Source organism: Dermacentor andersoni, chromosome 6, assembly GCF_023375885.2.
Source record: "Dermacentor andersoni chromosome 6, qqDerAnde1_hic_scaffold, whole genome shotgun sequence".
NCBI classification, from domain to species: Eukaryota; Metazoa; Arthropoda; class Arachnida; order Ixodida; family Ixodidae; genus Dermacentor; species Dermacentor andersoni.
The window spans coordinates 6883099-6907047 of NC_092819.1; the positions used below are offsets into that span (position 1 = coordinate 6883099).

At 50.8% G+C, this 23949-nt stretch overlaps 1 protein-coding gene across 2 annotated transcripts in view; it reads left to right on the top strand.

Annotated features, from left to right (window-relative positions):
- LOC126521517 (protein Wnt-16-like) overlaps positions 1-22547 on the top strand; it is a 152549-nt gene extending 130002 nt beyond the window's left edge. For both annotated transcript variants that reach the window (XM_055065786.1, XM_050170224.2), the window contains 2 exons: positions 2133-2278; positions 22033-22547. In XM_055065786.1, the coding sequence (XP_054921761.1) occupies positions 2133-2278; positions 22033-22408 (522 nt within the window). In that variant the 3' untranslated portion in view covers positions 22409-22547. The remainder of the gene's footprint in view (positions 1-2132; positions 2279-22032) is intronic.
- Positions 22548-23949: the final 1402 nt, after the last annotated feature.

Below are 23949 nucleotides of genomic sequence, written 5' to 3' on the forward strand. Positions count from 1 at the left end.
CTTGCAAGTCGCCAGTGCCGCTTCAAGCTCCTCCATCGAAAACATTACATACATGCGGGAATCCTGTTACACAGGAGTGGAACATGGTGTAAGTGCGCGTTGGAGCTGCGAGCTGGCAAGTCTTGAGCAAAATTCTTCAGCAATGTCTATTTCGCTGCGACCTTGATGCAAAGCAAGGGATTTGAGAGGAACACGCTGTTGTGGTGATACGCGAAGCCCACGCACGGTTCTCCATATCTGAGATAATCGCTGACGTGGATCCAACGACTCACAGAAGCGTTTCCATCTTTGAGATTGCAGTGCATCGATGCGACGTTGAATCTCCTTTTGCATCCGCCTTGCCTCTCGGAGATCATGGATGGATTTAGTTCTCCTGTATCTTCTTTCAGCCCGCCGGCGAATCGCTCGTAGTCGCTGCAGTTCTGCTTCAAATTCTTCATATTTCGGGAAAGGCTGGAAACTACGCGTAGCCTCTTGCATGGCTTTTTGAATTTCGTGTTCCAGACTTGAATGGTTCCCTTGCTGACACACTCCCTCCATGTGCGACCGAAATGCCGACCAGTCAATTCGCCGGAGGGTCATGGAGGAACATTTCGATAGTCCCTTGATGTTCAGGTACGTCGGAATATGGTCGCTTCCATGTGATTCGATGTCTGTAAACCATTGCACGCTTCTTTCAAAACGCCGAGAAATCAGGCTCAAGTCTAGGCAGCTGCTGTACGTAGACCCGCGTAAATATGTCGGACTACCATCGTTGTGGCAGTAAAGGTCGTGTTGTGTGGCAAAGGATGCTAGTCGCCTTCCCCTGGAGTCCATCTTCAAGCTCCCCCAAAGCGGATGGTGAGCATTAAAATCTCCTGTGAGAATCGTAGGGCCGGGTGTCGCTGATAGCACGTCGTGCAGTCGTTTAGAGTCGAAGCCACTTGAAGGAGCAATGTACACAGCGACGAGTGTGAACGTATGCTTATTCGTTTTCACGATTAAACAAACGTACTGGTTGTCGTCGTGAGGCGGAACTGGGTGCAACACGTAAGTCAGATCACATCTAATATATACACTTACCTTGCTCACATCATCACAGGTAGAGGACATGAATGCCTCATAGCCAAAAATGCGTATAGCATTCTGCACGTTCGGTTCGCAAATTACGAGGATGGAAAAACGGTTTTCGAAGACAAGATGTCTAAAATCTGAAATTCTTGATTTGAGACCACGAGCATTCCACTGCAGTAAAGGTGCTTTCTTGACTTCCTTGTGGAAGGGCAGCGAGAGGCGGGCCATGGTGCTATGCGATGCTTTCAAGTACTGGAGTCAGCGCGTCCAATACTTGCAGTGCGCTACGAGCAGCCGGAGTGTCCATGTTCGTCAGTAGTAGACGCATGACATTCGTGAGCGATTTGAGCATGGCAATCACTTGTGAGTCCTTGTCTTGCATTTGGTCAACTGTAGTGGCATTAGACTTTAAATGGCGAGTCATTTGCTATGGCTCTGGCGCGTGGCATGTCCTCGGCAGTGCCGGCCACGCTTCACTTGATGAAGCATGAAGAGCATGGCCACTTCTTTCGTTGACATTCGTGCTCTTACTGGAGACAGATGGAACAGGAGGTGGCGTTGCCGGACGAGGCATTTCCCTTGAACCGGAAGAGGATTTCATACACTTTCGTTTCCGGGAGCGATGTCGCCTTATCGCTTCAGAAGCATCTCTGTGTGACGATCCGTCTCTGGCCATTTTTCTCAAGATTTTCTGCTCTTTCTTTAGGCGTGGACAGTCAGGTAACCTTGGTGGGTGCTTGAGTAAATCTTCATTTATATAGGGTGTCCGGCGTAACTTGAGCCAAACAAAATATATGCAATTGCCACGTAGCTGGACAGAATCAAGGTAATGTTGTTTGCCGTCGCTTGTAGATACTCGGGCACATGCTGCTAACAGAGGAAGAAAGTGCATCTTTGCGCAACGCGTTGTAGTACTCTACCACATGCCAGTTTTCAGTGCGAATCAGCGATGCGCTACTTCCTTATTAGCAAATGCACTTTCTTTTACTTCTTGGTAACTTTTATTTCTTACCCCTGTGGCTTGTTCAGAACAAACATGTTTTTCGTGCGCTCCAGTCTTGCGCTCGTGTGATTCGCAGGCGGGCCTCCGCGTGTCGCGTCAGCTCGGCCGAGCGGCGGAGCGTTCCTCGAGGAGCACCGAGCCCCTGCGACAGGCGGCCAACCTGCACAACCTACGCGCTGGCAGGATCGCGCTGGCCTCCAGGGTGCGACTGCGTTGCCGCTGGTGAGTGCTTGCAGCGCCGAGGCGATCTTTGATGGCGCCAAGGAGGGAACGCTGCACGGAGTCACAATTAAATAGAGCACCGAGGACGCTGTCTGCAGTTGACAGAAGAGAAAGTATTTTTGCCCACTGGCACGGGGATAGGCTGAAGGTACCGTGCTCTGCCACAGGCGCCTTCTAGGGTATTTGTTCCGCACCCCTTTGTTATCATACGTGATCTTCTCGTTTACTGTATCGCTTTTGCTCGCAGCGTCGTCTGCCTGGGCTGTGCACACCACGCCCAATAGTGGTTTACCCGCGGCTTGCATGCTGCGTCTAAGACGTCGGAAACATTTCGTCCTCAGCGCACCCAGCCCTAAGTCAAGAAAAGCAAAGCGCCTTCCTTGAACTTGTCAAAAAATTTTATTATGTTTATTAGCCGTGGTGTGTGGTTTCTAAGGTCGGCTTAAGCCGCATTTTAATTATTAAGCCTGCTTTGAATGTTTTACTGCCTCAGGATCAAATAAAGTTCACTCTCCGTCCGTCCGTCCGTCCGTCCGTCCGTCCGTCCGTCCGTCCGTCCGTCCGTCCGTCCGTCCGTCCGTCTGTCTGTCTGTCTGTCTGTCTGTCTGTCTGTCTGTCTGTCTGTCTGTCCGTCCGTCCGTCCGTCCGTCCGTCCGTCCGTCCGTCCGTCCGTCCGTCCGTCCGTCTGTCTGTCTGTCTGTCTGTCTGTCTGTCTGTCTGTCTGTCCGTCCGTCCGTCCGTCCGTCCGTCTGTCTGTCTGTCTGTCTGTCTGTCTGTCTGTCTGTCTGTCTGTCTGTCTGTCTGTCTGTCTGTCTGTCTGTCTGTCTGTCTGTCTGTCTGTCTGTCTGTGTTGGTGTAAGGCGTTTGTGTATTACGCACTGCAACTTGGCATCTGTATTTGCTTGTAAGACTCAATGTTCGTTTATCGATCTGCTATATCTAGGCTGCAGCGATGCAGGTACCTGAAAACCGACCTGCTCTTCATTTTCCTAAATCATTCTTGACAATAATATGCCTTTGGTATCAGGGGCGTAGCCAGGGGGGGGGGGGGGGCTTATGGGGCTGCAGCCGTCCCCCCCCCCCCCCCCGAAATTTTTTCGTGCTGTCAAGGCACCGCCGACCAAAGCAACCTCCGGCGCCGGAAATCATTCTGGATTTTGTCTAGAATATCTTTTTCATGCTCGAAAACACATTTCACCGCGAAAATTGCAAACTCTGGCTGGATTTCGTGGCAACACCCATGCACAGGGAGTCGCATAACGCAAGCAGCCCCATCCGAGCACACAGTTTCAATGGAGTTTTGATGACAAACGGGCTCGCCGCGGCATCTCGCGGAGGCCGCGGCATCTACGGAGCGCATGAATAATTCCGAAACTTTATGGGTATAAATCTCATAAACTTTTGATGCGAAAGGTGCATTGACATTTCCAAAGTAGTGATTTAGATTTTCAATTGCGGAACTTTGTAGGTCTAATGCTGTTATAAACATTTGACGCCAAAGGTGCATTGACTTTTCTAAAGTCTTGCATTGAACAGACAACGGGACAAGCCAAATCAACACACTATTAGACAAGTTGACAAAGCACGCAGCGAGGTCCGATGAGGCGAAGCGTTGTGGTGGTTCATTTGTGCTGTCATGTCACATAAAAAAATATCAAATTTTTTTTTCACCTAAACGCCAAGACATCCATGTTAAGACACTAAATCCAGCCAAGGTAACTACATTCTTTTTTTATTTTTCATACTTTGACTTTTATTCGCGAGGACACATTGAGCGTCTTCAATTTTTTTTTTGGCCTTGCTACCCTACCCCCGGGCTGTCAGAGCCAGCCAGAGCGCATGCGTTTTTCTCGTGTTGCCCTGACCACCGCGCAGCGCACTTCGGTGCGTGTTCGGTTTGCTCTCGCCGAGAGGATTTTTGCTTGGCAGAGTTTTAGACGCTTTCTGGCTAGCAGACGAGAAAAAGAAACAATGGTCGCTTGCCGCCATCACTGTGGGGACTCAACGGATTGCTTCGCGTTCGCTTGAGGGCAACCTCTCCGGAAATTATTCGCTCGCCAGTGTAGGATACCGAGCAGTATGCGTATGGTTCTCTGTGGACCAAACGTCTCAAATTTTTTTCGATATTCCTTCGGTAGCCACATTAGGTGCGCAAAGTAGGCATTCAATTGTGGCCAACATATTGGTGAGGCAGCCCGGACAGCACTCAGTACCAACTTCAAATATGTTCAAGCAACTCGCTTCCAAAAGGAAACAAATGCCACCGGAGTGTTGTCACTACCCGCCCCGCATTTTTATGATCAAAGATGGACCAGTAAAATGCCCTCTTTGTCGATGCTGCCAGATATGACAGTGGGGATAAGTTCGTTGTCTCGGTGGTAGACGCGGGGGGCAACCTGGTCAATGCAGCCTCTGTTTATACGAAGTTTTCCTATGTGGCGGAGGAAGCGGCGATCGCTCTGGCTTTTCACAGCTCAAAAGTTCCCGCTATCGTCTTCTCGGACTCGCGCACGGCGGTTAGATCCTTCTCGTCCGCTATCATATCTGAACAGGCGAATAGTATTATGATTAAAGCACTTCAAAGGACTAGGGAGAACAGCGAAGGAGGATACCAAATCTCGTGGTCCCCAGCCCATCTAGATAGCTCAATTAACCCGCTTGGATGTAATCCTAACCAGCAGGCCAGCCGGAGAGCGCGCGATTTCACGCACTGCGCTGTCGCGGGTATCCAGGCTTGGAATGAGGTCAACATGCAGAAAGATCCATTATGTACTTTCCACGAAATTGCTTCCCATTATCGACTAGGCAGGAGAACATTTCCACCCCCTCACCCCAAATTGAACAAACCTCAGGCTACCACACTCAGACTCCTGCAAACCCGTTCGTATCCCACTCCTCGATCCCTTAACATGATAGATCCTTAACACTCACAGTCGTGCCCCAAATGTGGTCATGACTCATGCTCTTTTGACCACATGCTCTGGCTGTGCCCAGCCCTTAACGCCTCTCCACCCATCACGAAAGAACAATGGCAGGAATCTCAAGAGCAGCAATTTCCACATTCAACTCCAGGCTGTCCAGAGGGCCCACGACATTGCGGCGGGACTTGATCTCCCGGTCCCATCGTGGGCGGAGCCACCGACTTGATCTTCGGGAGCCTTCGGTTTTGGCTCCCCAAGATCTCAGTCCCTCAGGACTCAAATAAAGTTCTTGTCATGTCATGTCGTGCCTGGTCCAAATAGCTTGGGTCACTAGGTATGCGTTGGAGATCGTGATCCCGTCGTGGTCATTGCATCATCCTCATTCCAGCTTTGTCCTCCCGCCGTCGTAGATATGCCGTCGTCGTCACGCTGTCGTTTTATCCTTGTCAGCGTTCACTAACGTCATCCCCTCGTGGACATGCCGTCGTCATACGGCCTTCGTTGTTACATCGCCGTCAATTTTGCTTCGTCATCTTATTGTAATCATACTGTCGTCATTCAGTCGTGATTATGGAGCCCTTCCCATGCCGTCATCGTCAATCCCTATCATGCCTCTATTGTCAGACCGACGTCGTGATGCAGTCGTGGTCGTGCCATCTCATCCCCCCAGCTACGTAGTCCGACTACGTCGACGACGGTCATGCCGTCGTCGTCAAGCCATCTTCGTCATACAGGTTTTGCGATACAGTAATCGTCACGCCATTGTCATCATACGCCCGTCGGCAACCCATTGTCCTCGTGCCATTGGCTTGCCATCTTCATCACTGCATCGTCGTCATGCATTCGCCGTCACGCTGTCACCGTCATCATGTCGATATCACCACGCGGTCGTCGTCACACCACTATCGTCGATCTATCGACGTCATTTCTTTTTTTTTGTCATTCAATCGTGACTATACCGTCGTCGCCATGCCGTATTGGTCATGCGATCGCCGTCATTCTGGCTTCTTCATCCGTTTGTCGTCGTGCAGGTTTCGTCACACCATCGCCATCATCTCATTGTCCTTGTGTTGTCCTCGTCACGTTTTTATCGTTATTCCATCGTCATAATTTAAGAACGACATGTCATTGATATCTTGCCGTCGTCGTTATGTGCCTTTGTCGTTCCATCGGTATCATTCCTACTCCCCCATTCCATCGTCACTGTGTCAGCGTCATGCAGTCGTCGTCATGTCTCCATGCTCAAGGGCTACCTTGGCAAGCGAGTGCCATAGCAAACTGGGACGATATCGCAGTATGTATGGCATATATAGCCAAATCAACGTCTCAGAATACCTACCACACGTGTTAAACAAAAGGCTTAAGGACTATGGTCTGTTGCAGCGCCAGTGCTTGTCTCGTCTCTTCTTTGCGGTTGTCCTGGGTTTCGCGCTCACCTTCACCTTCAAAGTACCGTGTACCAACTAGCCTCCAACCGAAGTTTTATGAAGTTGCTACATTACTCGATTGCTATTTCCATTATCGCCGACAGTCATCGTGAAGATGAGTTGCGTGGTAATTTTTGCAGCGAAGCTGTCTATGGCTAGGATCTGAAAAAAAAAAGAATGTGTCCGAGATGTTGACAAAAATGTTGCCGACGATTACTTTACTTCCTAATGCGAAATTTGATTGCAGCTCTTCAGCTATTTCGGTTTTTCGATATACTGAGGCAAATAATTCGAGCAAGACATGTTTGTACAGTTACAGACAACTTTTTATTCTTCACACATATTCGTTCAAGAAACACTCCGCTCCCAGTTCTTGATTGTCATGAAGGAAGCCTTGTGGTCGGAGAAATAGATGGATATATGCTCGACTTGCTGCACCAATGCTTGGTTCGGCGTAGCGCACCTCTGAATTCTGGCGGCGATGGCACTCGGCCTCTGCTCGGGCAGCTCGTTCGGGAAGAAATCGGCAAAGTGGTTCATCCCTCGCCACCAACACGACCCGAACCTCCCACGTTCTCGTACGCGGATGCTCTTCGTGCTTGCGCGCCGTCGACGGGCCGTTTTTCGCAGCCGCCTGCTGGGATTTCTCGACGCTCCCCAAGTCTGATCCACCGCACGAATCCGCAAGCACCCTTTCATCCTGGTCCGCGCAAATCTACAGTATGGCGCGCCCCCGACAACAGTCCGTTATGCTATCACTGCGGGGAGGCTGGTCACATGTATCGCGATTGCCAGTACCGACGGATTGGTCTGCGGGGATACCATCCGGACGCCCGTTGCCCGCGCTATGGCGAACGCCCGCACGAAATCGAGCAATACTTAGAAAGTAACCGGCTTCCTCCTGCCCAACAGCGAAGACAGTCACGGTCGCCTTCACCTCGTCGGTACGCGTCACCGAACCGTGCTCGACCCGCCTTTGATTCCGCTGGGGTCAACGGTGGAAGCCCGCGCCGGGGAAACTGAAAACGGCGACCTCCGGAGGTGAGGCCGCTGTCATGCGAACCGTCAAATGTCCTCCGCCGACGCCATCCCCTCGCGACGTACCGCTGACGCCTTCATTCGAAACTGCAAAAAGAACTGCTGCTATTACTGCTTCAATCGACGGTTATCCGGTAACTGCACTTGTAGATACGGGAGCTGACTACTCGGTTATGAGTGCCTCACTGGCGACTCGGCTACGCAAGGTGCTGACAGCGTGGGACGGCCCACATCTGATTACGGCTGGAGGACACCTCGTGTCACCCATTGGACGATGCACCGCCAGACTTGCAATTTCTACTTCGACTTTCGTAGCGTCTTTCCTTGTGCTGCCCAAGTGTTCTCGGCTAGTTATACTGGGCATGGATTTTCTCCAGGAATATGGGGCGATCATTAACCTTTGTGACTTGTTCGTGACTTTTTCTAACTATGTTTCGTCGGATTCGAGTGTGGAGGATGAACATCACCGCGCGGCTTTACGCGTGGTCGATGACTGCGTGACGTTACCGCCTCGAAGTAGCATCTTCGTCCTCGTTGAATGCCCCCAAGAACAACTAGGAATAGGCATCGCTGAAGGTAACCTCACCATATGGCTGGATCGCGAAGTTGGCGTCGCACGAGGTCTCGTGGAGCTCCAACATAGGCAAACCACGATTCTAGTTACCAACTTCAGTGGCGAATACAAGCACTTTGCGAGACATACCACCATGGCCTACTTTGAAACGGTGGCCGAGTACAACGCCTGTGCTTCGGTAACGACAATCTCGATTCCGGAACCCAGCGATGTGGACTTGACCAGTCACATCAACGTCAACCCACAGCTAGACCAAAACGAGAAGGAGAGGCTCCTTACTCTGCTATCGTCATATAGCGACTGTTTCGCCACCACGTCGAAGGTCAAACAGACTCCTTTAATCAAACACAGAATCATCACTGAACCGACCGTCCAACCTGTTCGCCAACACGCTTATCGCGTGTCGCAAAGAGAACAGGATGCTATTCGTCGTCAAGTGAACCAAATGCTCAACGATGATGTGATTCAACCATCAACAAGTCCTTGGGCTTCACCTGTTGTATTAGTTAAAAAGAAAGACGGTTCACTAAGATTCTGTGTCGATTATCGCAAACTGAACAAGGTCACGAAAAAAGACGTTTACCCACTTCCTCGAATTGACGACTCCTTGGATCGCCTGCGACATGCCCGTTACTTTTCTTCAATGGATCTGCGTAGTGGGTACTGGCAAATTGAAGTTGACGAACGGAACCAGGAAAAAACGGCGTTTATAACACCCGACGGTCTCTATCAATTTAAGGTCCTCCCTTTTGGATTGTGTTCCGCTCCGGCCACATTTCAACGTATGATGGACACAGTTTTATCTGACCTCAAGTGGAACTCGTGTTTAGTCTACTTAGACGATGTAGTTGTTTTTTCCACCACGTTTGAACAACACATCCAGCGGCTTGAGGCGGTTCTTCAAGCTATCCGCACCGCCGGCCTCTCCCTGAAGCCCGAAAAATGTCACTTTGGCTACGAGGAGCTCAAATTTCTAGGTCATATTGTCAGCAGCACCGGTGTGCGCCCTGACCCTGACAAAGCCCTGGCAGTTGCTCTGTTCCCGATACCGAAGACAAAACACGATGTCCGCCGATTTTTAGGGCTTTGCGCGTGTTACCGCCGTTTTGTACCCAATTTTTGTGAAATTGCCGAACCTTTGCAACGACTCATCAAGAACGACGTCACATTTGTTTGGGGCCCGGCACAATCCGACGCCTTCCACGACCTTCAGCGACGTCTACAGACACCACCGATCCTTGGTCACTTTGACACCGAGGCTGACACAGAAGTGCATACTGATGCTAGTAACGTTGGTCTCGGAGCGACACTCGTACAGTTTCAAGCTGGTGTTGAGCGCGTTATTGCGTATGCCAGCCGAATCTTGTCTGCTGCTGAAAAAAACTACTCAGCAACTGAAAAAGAATGTCTGGCAGTCATATGGGCTATCCAGAAGTTCCGCCCATACCTGTACGGACGCCCCTTCCGTGTCGTCAGCGACCACCACTCTCTCTGCTGGCTGGCGAATCTCAGATCCTTCAGGCCGTCTCGCAAGATGGAGCCTTCGGTTGCAGGAATTTGATGTGACCATCGTCTATAAGTCTGGCCAGAAACACACTGACGCCGACTGTCTCTCCCGCGCCCCCGTCGAACCCGCACCACTAGATATTGACGGCGATTCTGGCTTTCTTTGTAGTCTCCCGTCTTTAAACTTTGCTCAACAGCAACGCCAAGATTCCGAGCTCCAGCCCTTGATTGAATACCTTGAAGGAAGCCACCCACAACCCCCACGGCAGTTCGTGCGTCACTTGTCCTCTTTCTGCCTACGTGGCGACATCCTATACAAGCGGAACTTTCACCCTACGGCAACCGTTTTCCTGCTCGTTGTTCCCGCTACTCTCCGCGACGACGTTCTACGTGCATGCCACGACGAACCAACGTGCGGGCATCTTGGTTTCACGCGTACTCTCGCGAGGATCAAGCAGAAGTACTATTGGCGAAAACTCACAAAAACCGTGAAGCAGTACGTCAGAAGTTGTCGAGATTGCCAGCGCCGCAAAGTTCCACCACTGAAACCAGCCGGTCTGCTTCAGCCTGTCCGACCTCCTTGCTCACCTTTTGAACAAGTCGGGATGGATTTACTCGGCCCATTTCCCAAGTCTTCGGCTGATAACCGCTGGATCGTTGTCGCCACCGATTACCTCACTCGATACTGCGAAACACAAGCCGTTCAGCTAGCTACTGCTTCAGATGTTGCTAACTTCTTTATCAAAAATATCGTCCTTCGACATGGTGCTCCCGCTGTCGTCATCACAGACCGTGGTACGGCCTTCACTGCCCAGTTGGTCCGAGATATTCTGCAGCTGAGCGGAACAACGCACCGTACGGCAACTGCGTATCACCCGCAGACTAACGGTTTAACTGAGCGTCTCAACAAAACGATTGCGGATATGCTTTCCATGTATGTTGCCACGGATCATAAAAATTGGGACGAACTGCTCCCGTATGTGACATTCGCGTACAACACTGCCCTACAAGAAACCACCGGGTTTCCTCCTTTTCGTCTGGTCTACGGATGCGACGTCACCACTATGTTCGACGTGATGCTCCTACCAACTTCGTCTCAACCTACCGCACCAGATACAGACGCCTTTGTTCAGCGTGCCGAAGCGGCGCGGCACCTTGCGCGGCAACGAATTCTATCCCGACAAAGTCAAGATGCTCGTCGATACAACATATGCCATCGAGACGTCACATACAACCCGGGAGATCTTGTATGGGTTTGGACCCCTATACGTCAACGAGGCCGGTCAGAAAAATTATTGCGCCGATACTTTGGACCCTACATAGTTTTGCGTCGTCTAAGTCCTGTCAACTACGAAGTCATTCCAGCCGACACTTCGCACCACTCCGGTAGACCACGTTCCTCTGACATTGTTCACGTTACCAGGATGAAGCCCTACCATTCGCGCTGACTCTCATCCACAAACTTTGTGATGCGGCCCCTGTCGTCACGTCCGTTGTCTTTCTCATTTCTTTTATTTTTTCCTTGTGGCATTTAACATCTCCCCAACTTTATTTATTTATTTATTTATTTTTTCGAGGGAGGGGTAATGGCACGCACTAGTTACGCTAGAAGTCGAGGAAGAAGAAGTGTGCGTGGTAGCGGCTGCAAAAACGAACTGTAAACGGCCGTTCGCTTAGCACTGACTGACTGGCTTTTCCTCTCGTGACAATATGCAGCCGCACAAACACGAAGCTCGCCGCTCCCAGTTAGTCAAACGATAAATAGGCAAAACCGACTACCAGACACTACCTATTATTTTACGGACGCTAGTCACTCGGCGGGTAGATGTCTAACTGCAGTAGTCGGCCCTGACTACAAGCATGTAAACGCACACATATGAGTCCCCGACTCATCCGACGCAGAGGCTCTTGCTATTCTCGAAGCAGTCACCTGGCCTCATCATCCTACCCAACGCATCTTTATTCGCACCGATAGCCAAGATACATGCCGCATATTTCGCGACAACTTGCTACCTGAGCCTATACACAGCCTACTTCAATGTCACTTGGATGCACACCCTTCGCTCTGTGTTATCTTGCAGTGGATACATGGGCACCAAGGCATGGGGGGGAAACTCCCGAGCTCATGAGCTCACCCGCGTAGTCAGTTTTCCGGGTCCGCCGGGCCTATGGCCATCCGAATTTAACCCTAGGGAACACAGAAAGACTTTGCACAAGGAGCGCACATCACTTTTAAAGCAACTTCGCACCAATGCCGTCGCCTTTATTACTCCTCCTGCTAACCTCTCGCGAGAAGACAGCGCTATTCTCCGAAGACTTCAAACAAACTCAATAGTGACTCCTCTTTTCCGTCACTATATTCAAGGCATACCTGGGCCACCGAAATGCCCGAACTGCATGGGATATCTGTCCCTAGAGCATTGTCTATGGCATTGCTCTCACATTCAACCCAAACTGCAGTCAGCCCTCTCCAACATTCCCACTAACATCAAGCCACGGTCGTGGACGGACTGGCTCACTCCACCACCCCATGCAACTAACATTCTCCTGCCGGTGCTTATCCAACACGTCAGAGACGTGTTGGGTGAGGACTGGTAGCTGACCGACCAGGGTTGAGCGCCGGACGCTGGCGTAAAAATAAGAGTTTCTCTCTCTCTCTCTCTCTCTCTCCATCGACGGAGTAGCACAGCGAGCCACGGGTCCATTGCCGGACAAGGACGCTTTTCAACGTCTTTCTCTTCAGTATTGCTCGGCAGAATTCCGACAGCTTCCAATGAAACTGACGTGCAGGCTGTAGTGGCTGCAGGCTGCAGCACTAGCCTAGCCTCGCTTTGGCTCGCTAGGGCACACTCTAGCCTCGCTCACGTGACAGCCATGCTGCACTACTCTCGACACCAAGCGACGGAGTTCTTCCAGAGGAGCCCCCTGGCGAACGATCTTTAATTTTTATTCATAATGTTTGGCACGGTTATACTGAAATCTTGTGGCAGTATAATGAGTCGGTAAGTACACAGATTTATTTGCAATATTTTTTAGCAGAAAGGCGCTCAAAGCGCGAAAGGAAAAAAAAAAAACATCACTAGCACGCCATGCACGTATTGTAGTTTATATCGCCACACTAAGTGCTTCTTCTTTTCCTCTGAATCAACAGCTTATTTAAGCAAAACCTGCACTCGGCATACACGAAAAAAGGAAGGCGTTTTTAGGCGCTTAAAAGTTGATGTAGGCGCAAATTTCGAGATAGGCATTTATAGCCACAATAAATGTTTCATTAAAACGCTTACCTTCTCTTAGTTGGTGCTTATATAGACTCGAAACGTACTCCAGGAATAAATATGCATTTTGCCTTAAGTTCCGGTCTCTAGTAATTATTGTATGAAACTGTGTGGCTCGGGCCATTGCTGAGGATCGTAGTTGTTTGCACAACGAAGCCAGCTGCGGAAGGGGACGACGAACGCGCGAGCTGTGGCACTAGCGCATTTGTGCGGTTGGCGCCGAGAATTTTGTTAACAGCCCTTTATGAAAAAGTAGTACAACACGTTTTTTTTTTTTTTCAGAAACGTCTGCTCTTACCCTTGTGCGTGTGACCTATTTGGGTCCCATGTGTGACGAGGCTAGTTCAAGGGCGCGTTAGAGCTCCCCGACCTCACAGGGGTATGTGCCATTGAGCTTGGACCCTTTCTGCACTATCACCAGGACTGGCCCACATGATGATTTGTTTTTGTCAACATCTCGGGGGGACACATTTTTTTTCCAGATCCTAGCCATAGACAGCTTCGCTGTAAGAAGAAATATGTTACGGCACTGAACAACTTCCTGGCGTAACTATGCACCACTGCATAGCAGCGGCCAGATGGTTCGGTCGCGTCTTAGCTCGCACTTGAAAAGCTGGCGCGAATATTAAACAGAAACGCAAGTGTTACACGTTCGTAAAACGTTAAGGCGAAATCCATAACGTGGCACACTTTTCGTCACGATTAAGACACGTTTATAAAGAATTGTGGCAACTGTCCATCGGAGCGACGATTCTTAGTTCCAATACTTAACTATTGTCACACTGTCTGGGGCACAAGTACGAAGCATTATTTATCTAAGATTATTGTTACTCAGAAATGTGCGATAAGGTTAGTTGCTAACATATACCATGGTATGCCCGCACAGAAAACTATTATTCCGAGTTTAACATCATTCAAGTGCCTAATCTTTATGCCTTCAGGTTAATTCTTATGTACACGAATGCTATTAGAACAAACAACGCAGATATATGTTGACACTATTCAACCTTCAAAGCCATGTGGACAGGTACAATGCATGCCGTTGCACCGCTTCATCAACGCCGTTTTGTCGGACAGTGTACCGATTTCAATCAAGGGCCTATAACCTTCCCTGTTAACTTAATACACTTGAACGGAATAACATCTCACGGGAAGAAATATCGAAAAATAAGTTAATTAGCGTTTTGCCGCTCCTGCACTAATAGAAGGTGTTTCATTCTGTTTTTTGTATGTTGCGTTATTGTTTGTTTCATCACAGAATGTTAACAAATGCACTAATGCTGGTCTCAATTTTGTACGTATACTTTCTTACTGATCCCTACTGTAAGTATTATTGCCCGTGTATGTTCGCAAATTCAGAATATATTCCAATGTTACCAGTATTTATCTGCGTTTGTCATGACTGAACTGTTTCCTCGTCATACTGTCATGTGGTGCTGTTGTAATCGCACCGCTGGCACGAGTTGTTGGGGTCTCGGTGCTGACGCCCGTTATTGCCAATGGGTCGCAAGCCCCAAGGGTAGCGTTGGCCTGGCGGCCTGGGGCACTGGAAGCATCCGAAGGTCCCGGCAAAGCATGAGAAGACTGGTAACAGAACAACTTGTTTATTCTAACATAGCAAAAGAGCGGCCGGTCAGGTCGACCGAAGTGGAGAGACGGGAGAGCACGTAACTCAACAGTACAAATCGGAGCCTCTCTCCTGGCGTCCGGGGGCAGCTGCTCTTATACCCTCGGCGTCGCGGTCCAAAAGAGAAGGTCACGGGATGAAGGTCACGGGACGGCGGAGCATGACCCCACGACGGCGCGAACTGTCGGGCCGAGAGACCTGCTGAACCGAGTGTAGTGACGCATCGCCAACCTTCACCCACACGACGGCGCGAACAGTTGAGCCGAGAGACGTCCAGGCTCCTCATTCGGGGAACTCCGCTCCCCGGCTGCCGCGCTTTGACAAGCGAGGGCACACACACACACACGCACACACGAAGACACGTGGCACTGAAACACGCCTGGACACGCTTGGCGGGTAGGCGTTGCGGCGGCGTTGGACGAACCAAAATGTCCGCCGCTTTGAACAAAGCCCCGGCGTCCGTTGCATCCGCGCCGGCATTACCGCGCGTTGTAGGCGAAACGTAACAGACCGCCCCGTCGGGGGAAGGAGATCCCGAAGGTCAGGGGACTGCATCCGCTGTCCGGAGGGATGTCGCTCGATGATGCTCATAACCGAAGTTGGGCGTCCTTGGGCGTTTCTTGAGCGCAGCGCACAGAGAAGGCCTCGTTCTCACGTTCAGGTGCACACAGGACACTGCAAAGTGACTTCGGGAGAGTTGACATTTTTGTTCTCGTTTCCGGCAAGCGTTAGAACCACGCCAAAAGTCAACCGCTCAGTCAGCAAGCACGGCACAACCCTCACTAAGCCCTGCCAGGCTCTTTCCCCTTTTTTACTGCTGCCTAGTTCCTTACCGTAGTTTAGCAGCACTCAGAACGCGTCCACAAATCGAAAAATTGCACTAGAAAGCACATCATCACTTTGAAACACTACACAAAAGCAATAGGTTAAAAATCCTGCCTCAGGAAGAAAAACATCAGTAACAAGCAATTTTGAGGCTGATTCCCACGTTAGGGGCTTCGACTTAAGCCATCGGCGTTACCGTTGAGACTCCCCTTTTTGTAACGCACCTCAAAGGAATATTGTTGCAAAGCGAGGCTCCAGCGCAGGAGGCGGCCATTTTTGGGAGAGATGGTCTGCAGCCATTGGAGAGGGCAGTGATCCGTTTCAATGATAAACCTCGAGCCGGCTAGGTAACATGACAATTTCTGAACGGCCCACACGATACACGCACACTCTTTCTCGGTGGCGCTATACGCCTGCTCACGACTGGTCAGCTTACGACTAGCATACAGGACGGGGTGTTCTACTTCTCCATTTTCCCGTTGGCACAGTACAACGCCCATGCCTCGCTCACTAGCATCACACTGAACAACGAACCCTTTTGTGTAGTCGGGCGATCGTAGCACAGGCTGGCTTGTTAGGGCGCTCTTTAGGGCGCTAAAAGCTCTTTCCTTTGTCTCATCCCAGACGACTGTTTGCGGCTCTGTCTTTCTTAGAGCATCCGTTAGGGGAGACGCGATATCAGAGTACCTGGGGATGTACCTCTGATAGTAGCCGGCGACACCTAAGAACGACCGAATATCGGTCTTCGTACGCGGTTGCGGGAAGTCTCGAACAGCGGCCACCTTTATTTCAGAGGGGCGGCGTCGACCCCGACCAATCACGTGTCCGAGGTAGACAACCTCGGCCTGTGCTAACTGGCACTTGGGAGCCTTGACTGTCAAGCCCGCATCGCGCAGGCGGGTTAGCACTGCCCGCAAGTGCGCCATATGCTCAGACCAGGATGCGGAGAATATCGCTACGTCGTCTAGATACGGTAAAGCGAATTCTTGCTGTCCCCGCAACACTTTATCCATGAGGCTTGAAAAGCAGTATGGCGCGTTCTTCAAACCAAAACTCAAAACTTTAGGACGGAATGTCCCCATTGGTGAAATGAACGCCGCATACCTACTAGCCTCTTCTGTAAGTGGAACCTGCCAATAACCCCTGACAAGATCTAGGGTGGAAATAAACTGAGCGCTACTCACTCTCTCAAGGCGCTCCTCGATGTTAGGGATCGGATAAATTTGATCCTTAGTGATGGAATTAAGCCTGCGGTAGTCGACGCAAGGACGAGGTTCCTTACCCGGTACCTCAACTAAAATCAAAGGGGAGGTATAATCACTCTCACCCGCTTCAATAACACCGAGCTGTAGCATTTTCTTTACCTCAGCCTCCATAATATCGCTCTGGCGGGGTGACACCCGGTACGCCTTGGATCGTACTGGCTCTGGGGAGGTAAGTTCTATGTCATGAGTAAGGACAGAAGTCCTACCAGGCCTCTCAGAGAACAGACCTTGAAACTCTTGTAAGAGCTGGCGTAGTTCTGTTTTCTGCTCAGGCGACAGCGATGCTTTACTTATTAAGTCACTAATGACTTGATCGGTGTCTTTCCTGTTTGTCACTGAGCCTAGTCCCGGAAGCTCGACCGGAAGCTCTTCTAACTTTCCCGCATCGGGAATTTCCTCTCCAGTATCTGGTGCCTTTAACGCTACAGGCTCAATTTTATCCCGTTCGGGCGTGCTCTGAATACCAGCTTGCTGCGCCTCTGACCCTTTTTCATCGTTCAACAACGTCGGCCCCGCAACTACCGCCTTTGCAGCGAGCTCCCGAACCTTCGATCTGGTTAAGGCCTGAACGCTAGCCTCACCAAACAAAAGCCCCTTCTCGCGCAGGAGGTGATCGGACCTGTTCGAAAATAGGTACGGGTACTGGGGGGGCAGCATAGATGACACTGCGGCCTCCGTCTCAAGTGCTCCGAAAGGTCCTTCAATAAGCACTTTTGCTACCGGCAGACACACGCTATGAGCTTCCACTGCTTGCTTGATCCATGCGCACTCGCCCGTGAACATATCGGGTTCTACGTAAGAGGGGTGAACTACATCCATTGTAGCTGCGGAATCGCGAAGCACTCGGCACTCTTTCCCGTTCACGAGGAGGTCTCGCATGTAAGGCTCGAGAAGCTTCATGTTCTCGTCAGTGCTGCCTAATGAAAAAAACACGACTTTTGGTTTTGTTTCTGGGCACTGCGCCGAAAAGTGTCCCGGCTTCTGGCACGTATAACACACGCGCACTTGCCTCATCTCGAACCGCTTTCCGCGTTCGGCTTCGGCTGCCGCCGTCTCCTCACGTTCGGTCGGACACTGCGCCGAAAAGTGACCCGGCTTCTGGCACGTATAACACACGCGCGCTTGCCTCGTCTCGAACCGCTTTCTCATGGGCGTGAACTTCGGCCTCTCAAACTTAGAGCCAAATTCACCCTTTTGACCGTCCTTAGCTCCACGAGCCCGACGCGTCACAAACTCCTCGGCTAACTCAGCGGCTCTAGCCACCGTACTAACGTCTGGCCTATCCAAGACCCAGTACCGCACGTTCTCAGGTAACCGACTATAAAACTGTTCTAGCCCGAAACACTGCAGAACTTTCTCGTGGTCACCAAACGCTTTCTCTTCTTTGAGCCACTCCTGCATGTTTGACATAAGCCTGTACGCAAACTCTGTATATGACTCACTTCTGCCTTTCTCATTTTCCCGAAACTTCCGACGGAACGCCTCCGCTGACAGCCGGTACTTTTTTAGCAGACTCGATTTCACTTTGTCGAAATCCTCTGCCTCCTCTCTCTCCAAGCGAGCGACTACGTCGGCCGCCTCGCCGGGTAGCAAAGTGAGCAAGCGCTGTGGCCACGTTTCCCGAGAGAACCCCTGCTTCTCGCACGTTCGCTCAAAGTTAACCAGGAACAAACCAATGTCCTCTCCAAGCTTAAACGGCCGCATCAGGTCAGTCATTTTGAACAATACTCGTTCTCCTGCACCGTGTGCCTGACTTCCATTACGAGCGCGTTCCATCTCTACCTCGAGACGCTTCATTTCCAAAGCGTGTTCGCGCTCTTCTTTTTCTTTCTGTTCTTTTCGTTCACGCTCATCTTTCTCTTTCTGTTCTTTAAGTTCACGCTCATCTTTCTCTTTCTGTTCTTTACGTTCGCGCTCATCTTTCTCTTTCTGTTCTTTAAGTTCGCGCTCCTGTTTCTCTTTTTGCTCCTCCCTCTCCTCAATGGTCTCAAGGCATTCCGACAGCTCGTCATCCTCAGCTTCTAACTCAAGAATAGCCCTTAGCAGTTCTGGTTTTCTGAGTTTGTCTGAGACATCCAGACCCAACTCTCTCGCAAGCTCCAGCAATTTCGGTTTGCGCAACGACTTCAAATCCATGGCTGCTCTGAATGCTGCTTTCTCTACTGCCTACTATTGTCTTGCCGCAAACTAACCCGGTAGCAACGACAACCACAATTACCAGCTCTGTTTCTAACACTAACAAAAGCCTGGCAAAACTCAGAAGAAGAAAGTCCCGCACTCACCAAACCTCGCAGCCAAGACTTCCGCGCAGTCGTTCCGCTGCAGGCAACCAGTCATCACACAGGGCTCGTTGCGCTGCTCCCGGATGGTCGTTGTGCTGCTCAGCATACAGTCAACCGCATCTCTTCGCTGCTGGCCTCCGTTGTCGCGATCTCACCGCTGGCAACCAGATATTGGAATCGCACCGCTGGCACGAGTTGTTGGGGTCTCGGTGCTGACGCCCGTTATTGCCAATGGGTCGCAAGCCCCAAGGGTAGCGTTGGCCTGGCGGCCTGGGGCACTGGAAGCATCCGAAGGTCCCGGCAAAGCATGAGAAGACTGGTAACAGAACAACTTGTTTATTCTAACATAGCAAAAGAGCGGCCGGTCAGGTCGACCGAAGTGGAGAGACGGGAGAGCACGTAACTCAACAGTACAAATCGGAGCCTCTCTCCTGGCGTCCGGGGGCAGCTGCTCTTATACCCTCGGCGTCGCGGTCCAAAAGAGAAGGTCACGGGATGAAGGTCACGGGACGGCGGAGCATGACCCCACGACGGCGCGAACTGTCGGGCCGAGAGACCTGCTGAACCGAGTGTAGTGACGCATCGCCAACCTTCACCCACACGACGGCGCGAACAGTTGAGCCGAGAGACGTCCAGGCTCCTCATTCGGGGAACTCCGCTCCCCGGCTGCCGCGCTTTGACAAGCGAGGGCACACACACACACACGCACACACGAAGACACGTGGCACTGAAACACGCCTGGACACGCTTGGCGGGTAGGCGTTGCGGCGGCGTTGGACGAACCAAAATGTCCGCCGCTTTGAACAAAGCCCCGGCGTCCGTTGCATCCGCGCCGGCATTACCGCGCGTTGTAGGCGAAACGTAACAGTGCGTAATGGGGTTTTCTCAAGCCGCTGCATGCGGCTTTTACCCTTGCGTCCGCTCTCATTCTGTATTCTGTGGAAATAGAGGAATAAAGATTATTATTATTATTTGAAAAAAAAAAAGCTCACTGACGATGAGCGGCGTCGGAACAGACGTTTCCGGCCCCCGTGCGGGTCCCTTGATCACAATAAAGACATAAGCACGAGCGCGCGGCTATTTGTGGGTGAGGTGGCGCAGCGTGCGGGTGTATATTTCGGGGAGATTACCCTGCGTCCTGTTTATCGTGCGTCTAGTTGATTGGATGTAAAATGATTCGAAAAGCAAACGGGCCGATGGGTGTTTTTCTTTTGCGATGATGGCTGCCGAGTCCCAGTCAATGATGTGTCCGGTTCGTGATGTTCCGTTAGGGCGTTCGCGGTTGTGTGGCCCTTGGCCACTCATTCATGCGTTGTTTCAAGCGCCGTTTAAAATTTCCGCTCTCGCCGATGTACGACACGTCACACTCCTGGCATGGTATCTTGTAAATCACTCCCGGCTAGTCCGTGTGTTTCAAGGGGTCTTTTGCGCGAACCAGCTGTTGGCCAAGTTTTCCGGAAGGCCCGTGGGCGATTTGCATACCGTAGCCCTTGAAAATTCGTGCAAGGGCTTCGCATTTTCCCACTGTGTAGGGTACCGCCGCGTGCTTCACTGTTTCTTTCGCCGTTTCACGGCTGGGCTTCGCTCATTTGCGCTCCTGCGTTCTGACCAGTTGTCGAGGTTATTCTTGGTGAGTGCAAGTTCTTTTTTTTTGGGGGGGGGGGGGGGGGGCAACAATATGTTCTCTCGCCAGACGAGTTTTCGTCGAACACTTGACGAAGCGCTTCTCTGTGACCACGCGACGTGTGCAATCGGGCGCACTAGGCAATGACGCACACACCATGCAGGCACCTACCCAGGATTGTTTTTCGGGGGGGGGGGGGGGCAACCCAAAGTAACTTTTATATGTAAGTAAGGGGGGGGGGGGTACCTTTACTAGTGAAAATGTAAATAACGCCCGCCATTCGCCATAAATACGCGTAAACCCGCAAAAGAGAAATGAAATAAGGCGTGTCTCACAGGTAGTACGTGTGTGAGATACACCTCCTCTTCACTTGGCAAACAAGGAAGCACATCGAATGGACTCGCGCAGGAAAGCAGCTCAGAAAGAACACTGCCAAGAACAAGTAAACAAACGAAAGTCCGAAATAAAAATTTCTATCATCATCATCAGCCAATTTTTTGTCCACTGCAGGACGAAGGCCTCTCCCTATGTAGATTTCTATAGTAGCATACAACTTAAAAAAAAAAAACAGCAGTTGGCAACCAAGGCACACGGACCGCACGGTGTTGTGTTACTCCGCCAGCCAATCACAGAAGTAACAGAAGGAAATAAAATCGTTATCATTCGGCCTTTTCAAAATGGCGTCATGCTTGATACCTCCGGAGTGCCTGCTCTTCCTGAAGAGTCTTTTCATCGACGGAAGCAATGAGGTGCGCAATAGACATGGATACGTGCCTGAGGCATACCCTTAGCAAGGCAGAGCCGTGGTTTCGGGGAAGCGCGCTCGGTCTCGCACACCGGAGGGCTGCGTTTGATGCCCACCCAGACCGAAATGTACCAAAGTTTCTTTTTTTTTTCAATGCCACTAATTTACTTTGTTTACAGGAACCTGTAAACAAAGAAATGTGACATCAACTCGAGAATTTCTTGACGGGATTTTATACCTTGCGGCGTCGACCATTATCTGTCACGGCGCAGTTTGGCCAAGGGCACCACTAACATAGACACCTAAGGCTTACGCTCTAAAAACTAAGGCTTACGCTCTGTAGCCTTACGCTCTAAAAAAAAGTTTACACCCTTTGGGGTGTTATCTGCCACACAACAATAATCGTCATCTGCGTCGCTTGCGTTTCCTTTCTTTTATTTAAAAGACATTTAAAATTATTTAACAATTCGCTGTGGCAGATTGCACAATTCTAGCCCGCGATACTCGAAGAGGCGGACATGCACAACAAATGGAAGTGCATCATCGACTAACTGACAAAGGTTCGCTAAATGTGTTTTGTAACCGAATCAGCCGTGTTGCAGTTTACAAAGCCCGGCGGGTGAGACTCGTTGTCGGTGTGCGCAGCCACGGCGTGTCGGGCTCGTGCGGCCTGCGGTCGTGCTGGCGCACGCTGGCGCCGCTGGCGTCGGTGGGGCGGCTGCTGCGCGGCCGCTACCGGCGCTCGGTGCGGCTGCGGCGGCCGGGCGACCCGCGGCCGCGTCCCTCGGACCTGGTGCACGTGCGGCCGTCGCCGGACTTCTGCCGGCCGGAGCCCGGCGTGCCCGGCAGCCGGGGCCGGCCCTGCGCCGAGCCGGCCTCGTGCGGCCGCCTCTGCTGCGGCCGCGGCTTCGAGACGCGCACCCTGCGTCGGCTGCAGCGCTGCCGCTGCCGCTTCCACTGGTGCTGCTACGTGACCTGCGACACCTGCGAGACCCGGGTGCAGCTGCACGCGTGCCGCTGACCCTGGCGGCGCTTCTTTCTTAACCCCGCTGTAGGACACTTTCAAGCGGCACAGGCAGACCTGTCACGCCAGCAGGCTGGTTCAATCTGCTTGGAAATTCATTAATAATTTTAAATAGCAAATAAATAATAGGCCGAAACGGGTAGCTGCTTCGTGTGACGCGGTGATGAGACGATGACGTCAGATCCTACACTACCGTAATGTCAACACTCAGAACGCGTGCTAAACACGCAGTGCACGTGGCGCTAACGCCAAAGAAGTGAAGCTGGTGATGTCCGCTGACGACACTGGGAGCTTTTACACATTTTCCCAACTAGACGGCGGTGATTTCAGCGAAAAAGGCGGTGTAGTCTCTGACGTCACAAACACAGGGTGGCCAGTAAGAAGTCACGAGTCGGGAACGCAGCCAATCTTTACAATTCATTTTCGGGAAAACTAAATGACTTGGAGCCAGTTTGTGTGGCATAGATAATCAGAATCCAAAAGAGAACCTATATTCAAAATTTTATTAAGTGGACGTCGAAAAATCGCCGGAGTTGCCCTTTGACGAGTTTTGCAACGCATGTAATTAATAATTTAATGCCCAAAATTAGGAAACCCAGGCAATTTTGTAAACGTGGGTACCTTCTGAACTGTACCACTGCGTTAACGAAAAAAGAAATATTATCCATTACGTGTCTACATTCAAGTCTTAAAAAATACTACTATGAGACTTTTTTAGGCTTGTAGCGAAGCTTAGAACAAGCAAAAAGGAAGGTGGAAGCGGTAATGAAAAGGAACGGAAAACAGGGTGAGCGCTAACTTCCAACTGACGGTTTATTTCGTGACGCAGAGCCATGACATACATAGAAAAGTCATGACATACCAACTCGCCCAAGCTGCTACGCTTTTGTACTGCTATCAGAATCTCTGAATCCTTTATCCGCCGTGGTGATAAACTGTGGCGAAAGGAGCATGCGGTCGCATCAAGTCACGCAGCACCGTTGGGTAAATAATTGTCCATGATTCTCTAGAGCATACAGAATAGCCGATGCTTTGACTTTTTCACTCCAGAATCAAACACCGCTCGGCTGTATCCCAGTGCTTCAACAAAACAACGCCTGTACAGCTTTTACATTTATCTCATTTGGAAAGTAGAGGTCGTCAATGCATTTATGTCCTATTAAACTCAGTGCATCGTGTGACGGCAACAATATATAAAACGTTCTATCAAGCATGTTATTGAAACAATAGTTGTTGCCCTCCGTATAGAAACACCTAGCTTCCATTCCGACCTGTAAATGGCGAGGATAACGTGTTTTTTATCAAAAAAGGGCAAATAAGCTACTAACTATAGTTCCATTAGTGTATTCTCCCAGTTTTCCCTAAAGCATTTGGAAAAGGTACATTTATTGCGATAGCAATTATATGGACACTCCAGACGCATTTCTGCCGTCGCAGTCCCCGTGATGTTTCGTATAAAGTCCAATGGCGATAACGCCGTCTCCGCGCGCCGCATGCTATAGGGGCGATTGAAAGCGCGCGAAGGGAGCCGACGATCG